The sequence below is a fragment of the Aulonocara stuartgranti genome (assembly GCF_965226115.1).
Source record: "Aulonocara stuartgranti genome assembly, chromosome: 4".
Taxonomy (NCBI): domain Eukaryota; kingdom Metazoa; phylum Chordata; class Actinopteri; order Cichliformes; family Cichlidae; genus Aulonocara; species Aulonocara stuartgranti.
The window spans coordinates 25,771,140-25,785,821 of record NC_138942.1 but is presented as its reverse complement, the minus strand read 5'-3'; the positions used below and the strand labels follow the sequence as shown (position 1 = coordinate 25,785,821).

The 14,682-nt window shown below is 38.2% G+C and overlaps 1 protein-coding gene across 3 annotated transcripts; it reads left to right on the top strand.

Moving 5' to 3' along the window:
- The first annotated feature begins 4,527 nt into the window (after positions 1-4,527).
- Positions 4,528-13,667, top strand: LOC309705841 (major histocompatibility complex class I-related gene protein-like). Of its 3 annotated transcripts, none has more exons than XM_082531863.1 (8): positions 4,528-4,757; positions 5,580-5,660; positions 8,399-8,668; positions 9,285-9,340; positions 9,497-9,557; positions 10,407-10,727; positions 11,893-11,976; positions 12,160-13,667. In XM_082531863.1, the coding sequence occupies exons 1-7, from the start codon at positions 4,718-4,720 to the stop codon at positions 11,973-11,975; spliced, it is 912 nt and encodes a 303-aa protein (XP_082387989.1). In that variant the 5' UTR covers positions 4,528-4,717; the 3' UTR covers position 11,976; positions 12,160-13,667. The 3 variants fall into 3 exon arrangements, with proteins under 3 accessions (XP_082387989.1, XP_082387988.1, XP_082387987.1); XM_082531862.1 differs by having other exon boundaries at positions 4,530-4,757; positions 9,285-9,557; positions 12,160-12,177; positions 12,305-13,664; XM_082531861.1 differs by having other exon boundaries at positions 4,530-4,757; positions 9,285-9,557; positions 12,160-13,665.
- Positions 13,668-14,682: the final 1,015 nt, after the last annotated feature.

Genomic DNA, 14,682 nt, shown 5'->3' with positions numbered 1-14,682 from the left:
TCTGTGCATCTGTGTCAGCACTTGATGAGACTGGCCCTGTATTTCTCAGATCAGTGTGTTGTTCATTCAAAGATGTTCTTCTGCTTGGTTGTAATGGGTGATTGTTTGAGTTATTGTTGCCTTCCTGTTAGCTCAAAGTAGTTTGGCTATCAAGAAGATTCTGTAAGTTACCGAGTGATGAATGCATCAATTAACGATAACATATATGTAAGTTGCAAGAAGTAGATTTTTTCAGAGCTTTAACATAATTACAAATGTTTAGCCTAAGTAATATTTTCCGCTTTTTTTAAAATCTAAATTAAGCCACACATTTATTTCAATAATGTGACAAAGATTAGTAACGTTTTATAAAACATTAATAAAAAACAATAATGGAGGTAACTGTGACAGCAATGGAAGGGGACCAGAACTCAAAACAGAGTGGATTAAAAACCTTATGAAGAACGATCCTCGGCACCTGGAGTGGATATCAGTTGTAAGATGTGCTGAGATCTCATCTGTCTCTCTTTTTCAGGTGTTCATATTTTGCAAAGAATGAATAGCTGTGAATGGGGTGTTGAGACTGGAGAGATAAATGGCTTCAATCTGTATGGGCATGATGTAGAAAGTCTTCTATCATTTGACCTGCAAACAGTGACGTGGATCGCCACATCACCACAGGCTGTCACCACCAAACTGCGATGGGAAGCTGAAAAAGCTCAGTTCGAATATGTCTGTGTGTTTCACTTTTCCGGTGCAAATGAGAACATCATCATCAAATTGGACAAAACACTAAACTGCAGTGGTTGTAACACTACAGTTTAGTGTTTTGAAGACAATAACTATGCACTCTAGCTTTTAGAGCAAATCCTGTCACTTTGCTTTTTAATCAATGTATTAATCAATGTACAGTAACTTTGTTATATTAGCATGGGTTAAAACTGGGATTAAGTGATTGCGTGAGCTATGAGCACTCCTCTTTCAACCCAAAATATTAGCACAAAAGAGTAAACCCTCTCTCAATACTGATTACTTAAGCACACCGGCTCACTCCTTGGCGGCCGCTTATCGGGGCCTGGATCCTGGGGCTCGCTCGGGCCACTTCGGAGGTGGGGTGCCCCCGGCCTCTCGGCCTGGGGCTCGGTCACTCAGGCACGGCTGGCTGCCGGCGGAGCTCACGGGCGCGTCACTGCAACCCCCCCTGGCTTCTGCTCCGCGGCTGCTGAATGAGCCCTCTTCTGGGACTCTCCTCAGCTCTTTCTGGGACAGTGGCGCGGCTGCCCCTCTGTTGGTCTTCCTTGGTCTCTTGTGTTCTGGGGGCCTCTGGCTGTCTGGAGTTTTGATCTCCTCCATACCTGCTTCATGCCCTGGAGGACGGGGCTGTGGCCCCCCCACACCCTCTAGCAGATCATTACATGAAGGAACCTTTTAAAAAAAAACAAGCGCGTCCATGCACACAGGTACACACGGGTGATCACACCCACAAACTACACCCTTTTTGGCTCCTACCTCAAAGCACACTGTGTTCTGTTGATCTTACGTGCTGCACAATAATGTTTAACATTTAGTATTTACTGTCATATTCCCATATATCATTGTGATGTTCTTTATTCTATTACTCTTGTTCTCTTCTGCTTGTTTTCTTTTTTCTTTCTCAACAGGTGATCCAGGTGATCGATATATGCATTTTTTTTCTTTTTCTGCCCATTCTGTTGGTTTTTGTCTTTTGCCCTTCTCCCCCGTCCCTCTTCTCAGCTGTTTCTCTTTCCCTCTTTCTTTCTCCCCTTCTTTCCCCCAGTCAAGTCTGTCCCGTATTCAGCAAGTGAAAATAAAATAAACAATAAAAGGTGAATCAAATGGACCATTACGGCAAGGCTGGGATGGTCCATTTGGTAAAGTAAATCCGCTGGGCATCTTTCTTCGCCTTTAGACAATAATTCTGATGGCAAAAGAGCCAAACGGGACAGGCAAAAAAAAAAAAAAAAAAAAAGTAAACCCTCTCTCAATACTGATTACTTACTGTAAGCATTATGTGTTCTTGCACCCTCAAGTATGGCACACCATACATACTTAAGAAGTAGTTTCTCATTGTTGTAATTACTGAAACTTACTTAGCAGTTGCTATTGTTTTATTCTGTGTTTGTTGCCAATGTGTATCTGCTCTTGTGGCATATGACGACCAAGCACTTTTTGATATCAAGTCATCCCACAAAACTTGAATAAAGCATAATGTGGGTGATCAAACCTCAACCCCTCTACGATCACTGGTGTTTAAACCGGCACACTTGTTTACTTGCCTGCTGTCATCTAATCTTTCAGATGAAGAGGGAGATGTGTAGGTCTTCTGCTGAGAGCTAAATCTTACCTGAGATGTGGCTGTTGGTTTAATTCTTTCTGCTATTCAGGTGGATTTTTTTTCCCAACTCAACGATCACTGGGGCTTCAGTGGATCCATCTTGCCTTTCCTGCTCATCCGGGTTTACCTAACTTGCTGGTGGTTAAAACATGTTTAAAACCAGAGATTAGAAAAATGTATAAATCAAGAATTAGAAGAGCAATAATAATAATAAGACTAAAACTCTTGGTTGTTTTGCGTGGATTATCGTCATGAAATTTAATTTAAAGTACTTACTCATCTAAGATGGACTTTTTTTGTTTTGTTTTTATGTTTGTTTGTTTTGTTTTACTCTTTTGCTTCAAGGCCTGTAAATGAGCTGCTTCCTAAATTATCTTTTGTTAAAAGGGTTGGCATAACACACATTTGCTTCAGCCAATACCTTTTTGATTAGCTTTATCTCGCGCTTTCTTGCTTTGTGCTAGATCTATATTCTGTATTCATTAAGATATTGGAATGCTTATCAAATGTATAAATAAAAAAAAGTAAATAGAACAGACCAGGTGTTGCAATGTGAGTTATGGGAACATTTGCCCATGCTTCATTAATTCTTCAATAAGCCAGGGCCAAGCCAGCTCCGATCAGCAAGAACCCTGTTATCATGGTTCCGAATAGGTAGATATCTTCAGCAGTCAGGCTCACCCGAGCCCAGACGTCTCGTTGAGAAGGGCTGTCAATTGCATTCAGGTGATCAAATCCATAATTCCTCTTTTAGGTTTTAGAGAACAGACTGTGAGAGAGTGTTCCAGGGAAAAGTAAGTAAAAACACAAGACAAGGACATAAGAAGCTAAGCAGGGAAGATAAGGGCAGGAGAGGAGAAAAGTGCGACCGCCTTCGCTGAGAGCCAAAAGAGTTCTGCCCAACTGTTAAGCTCAACTGTGTGGACTTGATTGGTCGGGTTGCTGTTGCTGTTCAAAATGCAGCAACTTGCCTTTTGTTGGGCAAGAAAGAGTGTTAAACCTACACTGGCCTCCAGTCCATTTCAGGATCTGACCTGCAGTTTGTGCATTGTGCTAGCTCTTCCTTTTCCTTTGAAGTGTTCTCACCCAAGGATCGATGGATTATAGGGTTTCTTTAATGGTGTAAGAGTTTTACATGAAAAAAAAAATTCTGAGGTCATGTGTGATATGGTGACCATTGTCAAATTTACCGAGGCAAATCTAATCATATAATTGAAGTGATCATTCTCAGCACAGGAAATGACATTGGTTTTCTAGCTTATTTTTTTTTTAATCTAAACTGCCTAATGTGGTTGCAGACACTGAAAATCTGAAGCAACAGTATGAGACTATAAGACAATAGTCTGGCTCCTTTGGATGTGGATGAGTAGCAGCTCTACTCTGAGCCCCTTCCCGATGGCCGAACACATCACCCTATCTCTAAGGGTGAGGACAGCCACCCTTCGCCAATTGTTTTCGGGGTCTCATTCTTTCATGAGGGTAGGTGAGGGTAGGGACATAGATCAACTGGTAAATTGAGAGCTTTGCTTTTATGCTCAGCTCTCTCTTCATCACAACTGACTGGTACACTGTCCACATCGCTACAGTCTGTTTGTTGATGTCCCGCTCCCCTGTCCCAAGATACCTAACCATTTAAGTAGATCAATGCTTATATTGTAGTTTTTAGACTTAAAAAATATGCCCCACTTAAAAACGAAGTGCTGACTGAAGTGAGGGGGGGGACATAAATCATGTCATTAAACATGATTTATTGCAGAAAACTACTGAAGTAAAAATGAACACAGGGAAGCGCTTATCTTCAGAGTCTTCCGGCCAAAACAACAAACAAAACACCCCCTTTAACTAAAAATCAAACCAAGAACTCTCTAGCCGAAAACAAAACACAGTGGCTGAGCTCCCTGTCGAGCCAAAAACAGGAGAACCCCTACCTGCTTCCACTGTGATGAACTAATTACCACTGTAAAGGCACACCTTTGCTCACAATAAAAGAAAGAAAGCCAAAGTTACACAGAGTTTAAATTCACACACACTAAAGTTTGCTGCCCAAAGCACTGTAGCTCACAGCTCTGGCAAAATGGGGGAAGTGGCAGGGGCGTGGCAGTTTAGGATGGCAGACTATATGCCGTGGCTGACAAGCTGCAACACACCTCAGCTGTGGCTCATGAGGCAGACCTGTAACACAGGAAAGGAGAAAAAAAACTCTCTCACAGAGGGAGAGCCACTAAAGGTCAGCGACCGTAACAACATAACAGAAATGCCTTTTTAATTTAAAAAAATGTAATGATTAATAATTAATAATAATTGCTCTAATATGCTGAAGTTAAACACACCTCATATACCGAGAATGTAAACTAGACTTGCACCAGGAAACAAACCTTAACAATGGATTTAGCCCAACTTTGCTGTCACATTGCTTCTGCAGGTAAGATCATGATCCACAATCATTTTACTGGAGCAAATTATTTTTTAGTAAAGTATGCTAACTTTGACATGTATATAGGGATTTGATTCTGACTTTTAGAGCTCTTCATGGACACGCACCAGCTTACGCCACTGAACTTCTACAGCACTATGTCCCTAGCAGGTCCTCGAGGTCATGTGATCAGGGCCTACTTGTCATACAGCATACAAGGCTGGGAACTAAGGGACACAGATCTTTTGCCACTGTGGCTCCCAGACTGTGGAACTCTCTCCCACTGAGGTTAAGATCTGTGGGCTCAGTAGTCTCTTTCAAGAAACAACTAAAAACACATCTTTTTAGAATTACATTTCGTTAACTTTTTGTCTTTTTTTGTTTTATATCTTGTTATCTCTTTTTGAAGCACTTTGTGATCTTTTGTCTAGAAAGATGTATATAAAAAATATGTTACTTATGTTATCCCCATGAAACAATGGCAGTCTTAAATGGCATAAGCTGTAAGGAACTTGACAGATGTATTAATATTATTAGGAGAAAATCTTGGATCATTTTCTGATGGATGCATGCATCAGAAGATGCATCTTTATTTTCCAGGAAACAGGCAGGAACAGGTAACATATAGATAAATGCTTATATTGTTTTTTGGGACACAAAAGAAATGCCTTTTCAATAATAATAATAATAATAATATCAATTAAACCCTTGTTCAAGTATGCTGAGTGTCAGCTGAGGTTAAGCACACCTCATATACTGATAGTGTGAACTAAACTTGCACCGGGAAACAAACCTTAAGAAACCTGTAAAACCACACAACTCTTCTCTCAGGTCTTCACTTCAACTCCATCTTTCTAAATATGACGATGAAGCTAATGCTGCTGCTCCTTAGCTGTCACATTGCTTCTGCAGGTAAGATCATGAACCAAAATCCTTTTACTGGAGCAAATTATTTTTTAGTAAAGTATGCTAACTTTGACATGTATATAGGGATTTAGCACAACTTTAAAAAAAACAAACAAAAAAACTCACTTGCACTCCGACATCAGAGCTAGTCAAACAGTTGTATAAATGATATTTATTCTGCACTCCTTGAAGGTAAAAATCACAATATCTACTGATGTAGCAAACATCCCAGCTACAATACATACATGCTGGGACTCACTCTGAACTTGTTACATTCGAGTTTGCGTGTCAGGTTCTTTGTGTTACAGTCAAAGAATTTGGCACATTGTATTGGACATAGGCAGGTATTGGCAAGCAGGCAAGTGAAGCACTTCATGCTTCAGTGGGTGAAAGCAGGAACAGATGCAACAATAGATAAGCGTTTAAACTAAGTACTGCCAGCCCTGAAGATTTTTTCAAATGTTAGAACAACAATAGTTAACATTAAAGATAAAGAAAAGATACCTTATTTTTATTGCGTCTTTTCTGCCATGGCGTCTTTTCTTAGTGCAACTAAGAAATGCATTCAAACATTCAAGCTCTAACAGAAATATAATCTGACCTCGAGCAGTGGTTTTACTTTTGCTTTATTTTATTGGGAGAGCCAAAACATTTTAGCTCTGATTTTCTGAAATAATTAGGATTAAAAAATTGGATAACACAAATGCATGTTTTATCAGCCAGTGATTAACAATTGAATTTGATTTGCACTACAACTCTTCTGCACTGTCCATTAGTGATGTAGTAGAAAAGGGTTGGTATGTAGTATAAAAAACATATATTTTAAACATGGTTTATTTACACTGCTAGACTCCTACACTCCCACAAGATTTAGGCAGAATGCTTTTAATACACGTGAAATAGTTTCCTGATACATATTTCTGTTAAACAGATGATTCTTCATCATTTGCAGTTTAGCAAATCCAAAGACTCTGTCTCAAAAGTGTTTAGCAGAAGCTTTAGTGAAAATGTTAAAGAATATAGCAACATAGTTTTTTAAATGATGTAAAGTGCACTGTAAAAGCTAAGTAGTTCTCAGAACTAAAAAGAAATATGCAAACCTGTTGCTTCTAAAAAACTAAGTAAAGCTTACTTAAGTAGTAAAGGTTGTGTTCGTTAATAGTCTGAATAGCCCAGAGGAAGAAGCTGTTTGTGAGTCTGGGGGTGTGGGACAGGTGGTGGGCAGGGTGCAAGGGGGTCACCTGTGATGGTCCTGGTTTTAATGAGACAGGAGAATCGGGCGATGGTCACCAGGGGTGGCTCTTTAAGTTAGGAAAAAGGAAGCAAAGATGAACCTGGAATTTCCCCTAAACAGCCCTGGCATCTGGTTATCATGTCCATCAGCATTAAAGGGAAAAGCAAGAAAAAATACAAAGTAACTCTTGGCTATGATAATTCCTAATCTCTGCAGCTGCCACAGAACACCAAAGTACAAATATGCACACAAATATGTAATTCATGCTAACAGGAGGATGAAAAAATATTATCATGCTGTTACATTATTAATTTTTATAAAATTGATATTAAAAGAATAGAAATAAAGAAAAAGAAATAAAGAAAAAGAAATATGCAAACTCATTGCCTCTAAAAAAACTCATTATGAGTATATAAATTTGGAACTATTGGAACTAAGGAACTATTTTTAGTAGAACTTTATTTTTAATAGAATATTTATTCTACGTTTGTCATGTTCCTGGGTATGTTGACCCAGCGTTTTAGGTTTAGTTTACAGTATTTGGATGCTGTTTATGTTTAAGTTCATTAGATTAGCGAAGTTCATTTGGTTATTAGACTCCTTGTGTTTTCTTCCCCTGTATTTAAGTTTCCCCTCACCCTTTGTGTTTTATGCTGCGTGTCTTATGTTATCAAGTTTGTTTTGTCATGTCTGCGTCTCATGTTTCCTGTTTTATTTTGAAGGAGTCGTGTGTTCTTTGCTCATTGTATTTAGTTTCACTTCCCCTATCCTGTCATTACCCTCATGTCAGTCAGCTGTTCCCCCATGTGTTCCCACGTCCCCTAATCACCTCCTGTGTAGTCCTCTGTTTTCAGTGTGTCATTGTCAGATCGTCTGCTTGGTTTCTAGGCCAAGAGTTCATGTCAAGTTTTCTTATGTCAGGTCCATGTTCCTGTTGTCGCTTTTTATTTAATTTAGCTCACCCAGTTTAGTTTATTGTTAGCACTGCCTTTTGCCTTTTGTGTGCAGTTCATTTGCCAGCCTCAATAAACGGCTCGTGTTTAGTTATTCAAGTCACGTTTTGTTTCATCTGCATTTGGGTCCACCTTTGACTCTACACACAGTCAGCCCCACTGATTGTGACAAAGTTGAATTATTTATTTATTTATTTATTTATTTATTTATGCGTGTGTTTCTGTCTGTCAGGATTTTTTTTTCTGAAATTATTAATTACACTGCCACCATGTGGATCAGATAAAACACCCACAGTTAGGGGGAAAAAATGTGAATAGGTCCAGGATTATGAACAGCTGGTGAAATTGCATTTCATCTTTTGATCTTAAATATTTATTAGGATCTCAAAAAATTCTATCTAACAATGTTTATAACCAACGTTCTGCAGCATATAACGCATGCAGCTTACATTTAAAAAAGTTCAAGCTGAATCACAATGAATGACTCATATTTCTAATAATGTCTATATTGTTTTTCTTATTTAATGTATCACGTTATCAATGTTTGTTTCCCACAGTGAAACACTCACTGGTGTATTTTATTACTGAATCCTCTGAAGTCCGAAACATCCCAGAGTTTATGGCAGTTGCAGAGGTTAAACGCACTGAGTTTGGTTACTGTGACAGCAGCAAAAAGATATTGGAAACAAGACAAGACTGGGTCCAAAAAACATTATATAATGACAAGGCTCAGTTGGATTCGTACAATGAACTTTGCTTTGCGATACTGCCATACGTCTTCAGAAAGTGGATTTCAAAGTGGCAGCAGCTGGCCAGCCAAAGTGAAGGTGTAGTATTTTCTCTTATACTTTATGTCACATCATGTTGTTAGTCTCTAGATTTTAAATTGTAATTTTGTGCATCTTGATTGTGACCAGAAATTTTACTAATGTGAACATGCTTCAAACTGCATGACAAAAGAATATCTTGTTGCATTCACAATCATCCAGGTAAGTAAATCTCCAAAAGTTGATTCTGTTCATCTGGACCATTTATAAGAAAAGGGAAACCTGCAGCTGAGACTGAAGAAGTCACTTGGATGAGTGACGAAACGTTTCTCCCACTGAAAATGCTACGTTCAGATGAACAGAATCAACTTTTGGAGACAAAAGAATACATGTACACATTGTTCTAAATAGTTGCCTTACATTAATTGCATTAATTATTAGTGCTTTCAAACTGCCTGTAATTATTTTTCTGGTTCTTACGGATACCCTAGATGGTTGAATTGTTTTTTTTCCTCTTGTCCTTCATCTTTTTCTTTTAATCATGAATTGCGCCTGTTTTCCAATATAATGTTGTCAGATCAGTTAAATCACAGGAAGAACACAACAAAGATAGAATAGCAGTGCCTCACAGTATTAATATTATTCATTTTAATTTAATTTCTAATTCACTTTTCAGTTGTCAACACTTTACAGATGATGGAAGGCTGTGAATGGGATGAAAACACTGGAGAGGTGAATGGTGTGATACAGTATGGTTATAATGCAGAGAACCTTCTTGAATTTGATCTTAAAACAATGAAATGGATTGCACTGAAACCAGAAGCTGACATTATCGAACAGGACTGGAATGCTAATGGAAACTCAGCAGAAACAATCTTCCTCACTCAGACTTGTCCTGATTGGCTGAAGAAATATTTGAAAAATGGGAACAGCACCCTGCTGAGAAAAGGTAGAATCACATGAGTGTGTAAACTACATCCTTTATCTTTCTATTAATGATCTTTAAAAAAAAAAAAAACGGCAACGTGTGTTAACGTGTTGTTTTATGCAGATCAAAATGAAAATTAGTGGTGAAAACTGGGAAGTAAATGACACACAAGGAAAATAAATTATCAAAATAAATCCGCCGATTCATTTTCTGCCTCTTATTCTGGTCCAGATTATGGGGGCAGCAGTCTAAACCAGGGAGTAGCAGGTCTACTCTGACCCCATACTTACTAAACTCCTCCCCCCTTAGGTACAATTTTCCACCATTTGTAGCCACTATAACACTCTTTCAGTCACTACCTTGAGTTCATGTATACCCTTAATATACACACATACCTTCATTTACATGTATGCATGTACACACATATGTGTGCAAACAAATAAAACAAAATCTAAATAACATGAAATAGTCCCTCAGTCATCAGTGTCAAGGCTAATGGACCCAGACACAGACTTGGAAAATTTCACTTTAGTGTGTTTATTTACAGTGGTCCAAACTAAATACAAAAAGTATTATTGGAATTGAGGGGATCAAGGGAGGAAGGGTTTCCAGGCATCCAATATGTACAGATCTCACACTCACAGTTAGGCAGGTACCTGTGCACAGAAAACAGAGGGACAAAAAGTGAAACTTTTGCTCAAATTGCTTGTTCCATTTTAAATTATTACTTTTTTTATTACTATTACAGTCTTTCTTGATTAACATTTTTCATCAAACAAGTGTACTACATTTACTTCTTCTTTGATGTATACTGCTTTGCTTCTTTCACCGATTCTCACACCTTCTCTTTCCCACATTCCCTCTCTCCAGTTCTTCCTTCTATTTTTCTCCTCTGGAAGACTCCCTCCTCTCCAGTCAGCTGCCACGCTACAGGTTTCTACCCTCAAAGGGCCTTGATGTTCTGGAGGAAAGATGGAGTGGAGATCCATGAAGGTGTGGATCCTGGAGAGATCCTGCCCAACAATGATGGGACCTTCCAGATGAGTGTTGGCCTGAATGTTTCATCAGTCACACCTGAGGAGTGGAAAAGATATGAGTGTGTGTTTCAGTTTTCTAACGCTGAGGACAGCATCATTACCAACCTGAATAAAACCGTCAACTGGCGAAAAAACAAAATTAGACATGATCAAAGTAAGACAAACAGATTTGAGTTATTTTGTTTGCTGTTATTGTGGATCATGTTTAATGTTACGCTTAAATGTTTTATCGGATCCCAAGAAGAGTTGCTGTTACTATGGGAATTACTGATGGAGATCCTAAAAAAAAAAAAAATTTCCAGCACTTCAACAAAACTGAAATTAATATTCTCAAGAAAACCATCAAGCTGAAATTAGTTTAGTACTTCTATGTTTCAAATTCAGCATCTGCAGTCTATGAAAGCCTTGGTTGTTTATTTGTGGCCCATTTAGGAGCATTTTGTTTGGTGAAAAACAGCTCATGTAAATGGGTTAAAAATTCAGTGACATGAATTATGGTGTGTCTGTTAAGCACTGTATATTGCTGCATTTGTGGTTACATCAGTCGAGTTGACATAGATATCATATCATATTTAAATCCAATATGTGACATATGTTATCAAAAAAGTATTCACACTAAAGAATGCATGGGATCATCATCATCATCATGAGTGGGATTTTAAATATAGAGATTATGGGAGAAAGCTGGCTGATATAACAGAGAGAATGTAGGTACTTTGTGTAAAGTGAACAGGTGGGAGGGAAGCAGTGCCAGGTTTATTCAAACTGTTCTATCATGGTGCATTTGGGAAGAGAAACTGAGTAATCTAGAAAGAAGAGCATGTGAAGAGTGTTCTGGAGCTGAACAGTATCAGACAGGATCATGAGTTTGAAGCTGGAACTCAAAGAGGTAATGCTCAATGTTGTCAGTGTGTACGGCCCACAGATTTGGATATTAGTTAGAAGAAAAAAAAGGAATTCTAGAGAAAGTTGGTTCAAGACGGTGCAGACAGTGAAGCTGTGATGCAAGGAGCAGATGTAGTAAAACACTTGGGGTCAATGATTTCAAAGCAAAGGCCAGTGCAGCAGTGAGACCTGCTACAATGTTTGGTTTGGAGACGATAGCAGAGGAGGATGTTAGGTACAGGCTGAGAAGGAGGCAGATGATCCGCTGTGGTGACCTCGAAAGGGAACAATTTAAATTAGATTTCTTTCATCAGGTTGAGTGTGTGGCTTCATGATCAAACAAATTGTCAAAAAAAATATTTTCAATAATTGGATGCAGTTTTATTCCATCTTATTTATCAGTACATTTTATCTTGTTTATTGTCACTGAGCAGAAATCCTCATCATTGCTGCAGCGGTTGTTCTTGTTGTCATCATTGTTGCTGTCACTGTAATTGCCATTCACAAAATGAAATAAGGTAAGAGATTTAAAGTTTATTTACCAGTCAGTAGAGACATAAATGCTTAATTTCATTATCTCTGCAATATAATAGTCTACATGTTAAACATTGTTACTTCTGATTTTTGTAAGAGAAGGTTTGATTGTTAGGCATTTAAAACTGTCCAAAATGAATTTTATTGATTTATTTAATTTATTTTAGGCAGATGCCCTTCCTCTTGTAAGTACACTATCCCCCTCTAATCTGGTATTCTCACCCTGGATTTAAATTATTTGATTAATATTGTGCTAATTTTATTTATTGTTAACTTTATTGTTATTATTATTTGGACTTTTGGATGTAACAGCTCCTCACAACACGATAGAACTCTCCGAAAGACCACACAGACAGACAGAGGAGTCTACACAGTGTTGACACCTGCAGTTAACACTGAACAAACAAGAACTGAGAAGATTGTCTATTTCAGTTTTGTTTTATGTAAACATGACTTTTTACACAAAATCTTTTTTTCCTTTGTTATTGTTTTAAATTCAAGTTAACTTGTAATAACTCAGGTAAAATGCATTTTAATATTTTATCATATCATATTTCCTATAGCACTGCTATAGCTATTAATGATATAATGTATATATAATTTGTATGGTGTATTTATCCTGATGATCAGGTGGTGGGGGATAATGCTGGACAGACGTGTTCCTTGGTGGGGGTGTCGTTGATTGAGAAAAAACGAGTAGACACACGTTTGTTCACACCGTTTTTTAAGAATCTTTTTTTATTTTGTAGGTTATTTTGAATGTGTTAAAATAACATTCGGTAAAATAATGTAAAGAAGAATGAGATTCCTCAGCCGTGATGCAGTCAGAAATTAAGCAAAAGGCCTGAAATCCAGCCTTTGGGGGTATATGTAGAGTTATATGTAAGTGTTTTTGCTGATAGTTATTTCTGCTCTAATCACATCAGAAACGTAATCAAAATATAATCAAGAATTAATAAAGTCGAACAAGAAAATTATCACTACAATGAAATAATTCTAATAACCTTTCAACCCAGACTTTCTCTGTGTGTGTACTGCACAATGTCACATCTGCACTCTTTCTGTGCAGATGTCACCTTAAACGCTGTATGTGAGTGTAAAGAATAGAATGATGGAGGAAAACAATGTATTTTTGTTTAAAATAAGAAATCCTGTTGAAATAATCCTAAATCGAGTGAATTATGCTAAGTATGTGTCAATTGTAAGGAAATAGCTTTTACTAAAGGGGTGAGGGGGAAAGAGAACAACGAGGTCAGCTCAAATCGGATTTTTTCATGTGTTAAGTATTATAGCAAATAAGAGCTTAAGAATTTAGATGTCTACACAGTGTTTTGTTAGAAATGGTGACAGTGTAGAAGTTTCAAAGTAAAGGGACACTAAGTACTATGATAAGGTGGGTCATCGGTACCATGTGAGACATAAACATCGTCAGGTATCTCAGCCACGGTTGCTCTCATGGTCACTAAAACAACAAGTTATTGGGTGAAGGATGAAAGAATAGAGAAAAACATCTAGTACACGTGTAACAGAGTAGCAGCTGTACCTCTAAGCTTGAGTACTCACTTCTGGGAAGTTAGCTGTATCTGTGGTTTTCTGAACAGAAGAGATCCATGATACTTTTTAATTATTCAATGCTTTAATAAATAATAATCTTTAAAAAAGTGTCTCGACTGGTGATTCCTCAAAGTTGGTAAAGAAAAATTACCAGGTTGGTACGAGGGAAACTTCTTTTGCAGTTCATCTGAAAAGATGCACTTACGCTTTGGGATCTTTTAAACATCATTAGGCACGTTGCTGTCTGTCCCGTCTGTGAGCGCAGAACAACTCGCAAAGCAGCAGTTCAGGGATGATGTCACACACATGGGTCCTCTGTCGGAATATAGGAAATCACTGACATTTTTATCAATCTTGAAAATCCCCCTGGATGCCCTGGACAGAACGTGAAAAATGAAAAGAAGACAGTTGGTCACCCTAGGTAATGGCATATTAAAGATATTTTTAAACAGGCGGGAACAGAGCAATGTGACAAAGATGTGTTAAAGATGCTTGTGAAGACCTCTCTACTTCCATGGTGCAGTCTTGCTGTACTCATCCCAGTACACCATCAGGATGAGGTGCTTTCCATAAGCTGACCCTACAGAGTGTTTATTGTACTTTAGCAGTCTGCAGGACAAGTACCAGATTGTTGCTGGGTGCCCAGTCTCTAAATCCCCCACCTCATGGTGGCCAAAGAAATGGTTGTGATTTTCAGACAATTCATGATGGTGCTTTGGTTCGTGATGTGCCACATTCCTTATAGGTGCATGGCAAGGTCGCCCACTGGTTAGCCAACATAAACGAATGTAAATCAATTAGCCGCAACCAACCAACCACATGACGTCATGTTCCGTATTAACAGAAGATGCCACTAAACATGTTGGTAAAACTTGAAGCACTTAAATCCAGCTTACAGACAGAGTTACATCTATGCCAGTTTTTGAGACCAGGGCTCCACGATGTAAATCAGCCTTGTTATGTGCAGCAGTTCATGTCCTTGTAAGCTGCTTGGCTGTTAGACTCTGATGGTCTATCACAGCTGAATGAAATCGAAGCTATGCCAGAAATTAAGGCAGAATAGAGACTTAGACTTAGAGCTTTTTATTGTCATTGTGCAGTTTCTTGCACAGCGAAATTGGGTAGCTGAACCACAA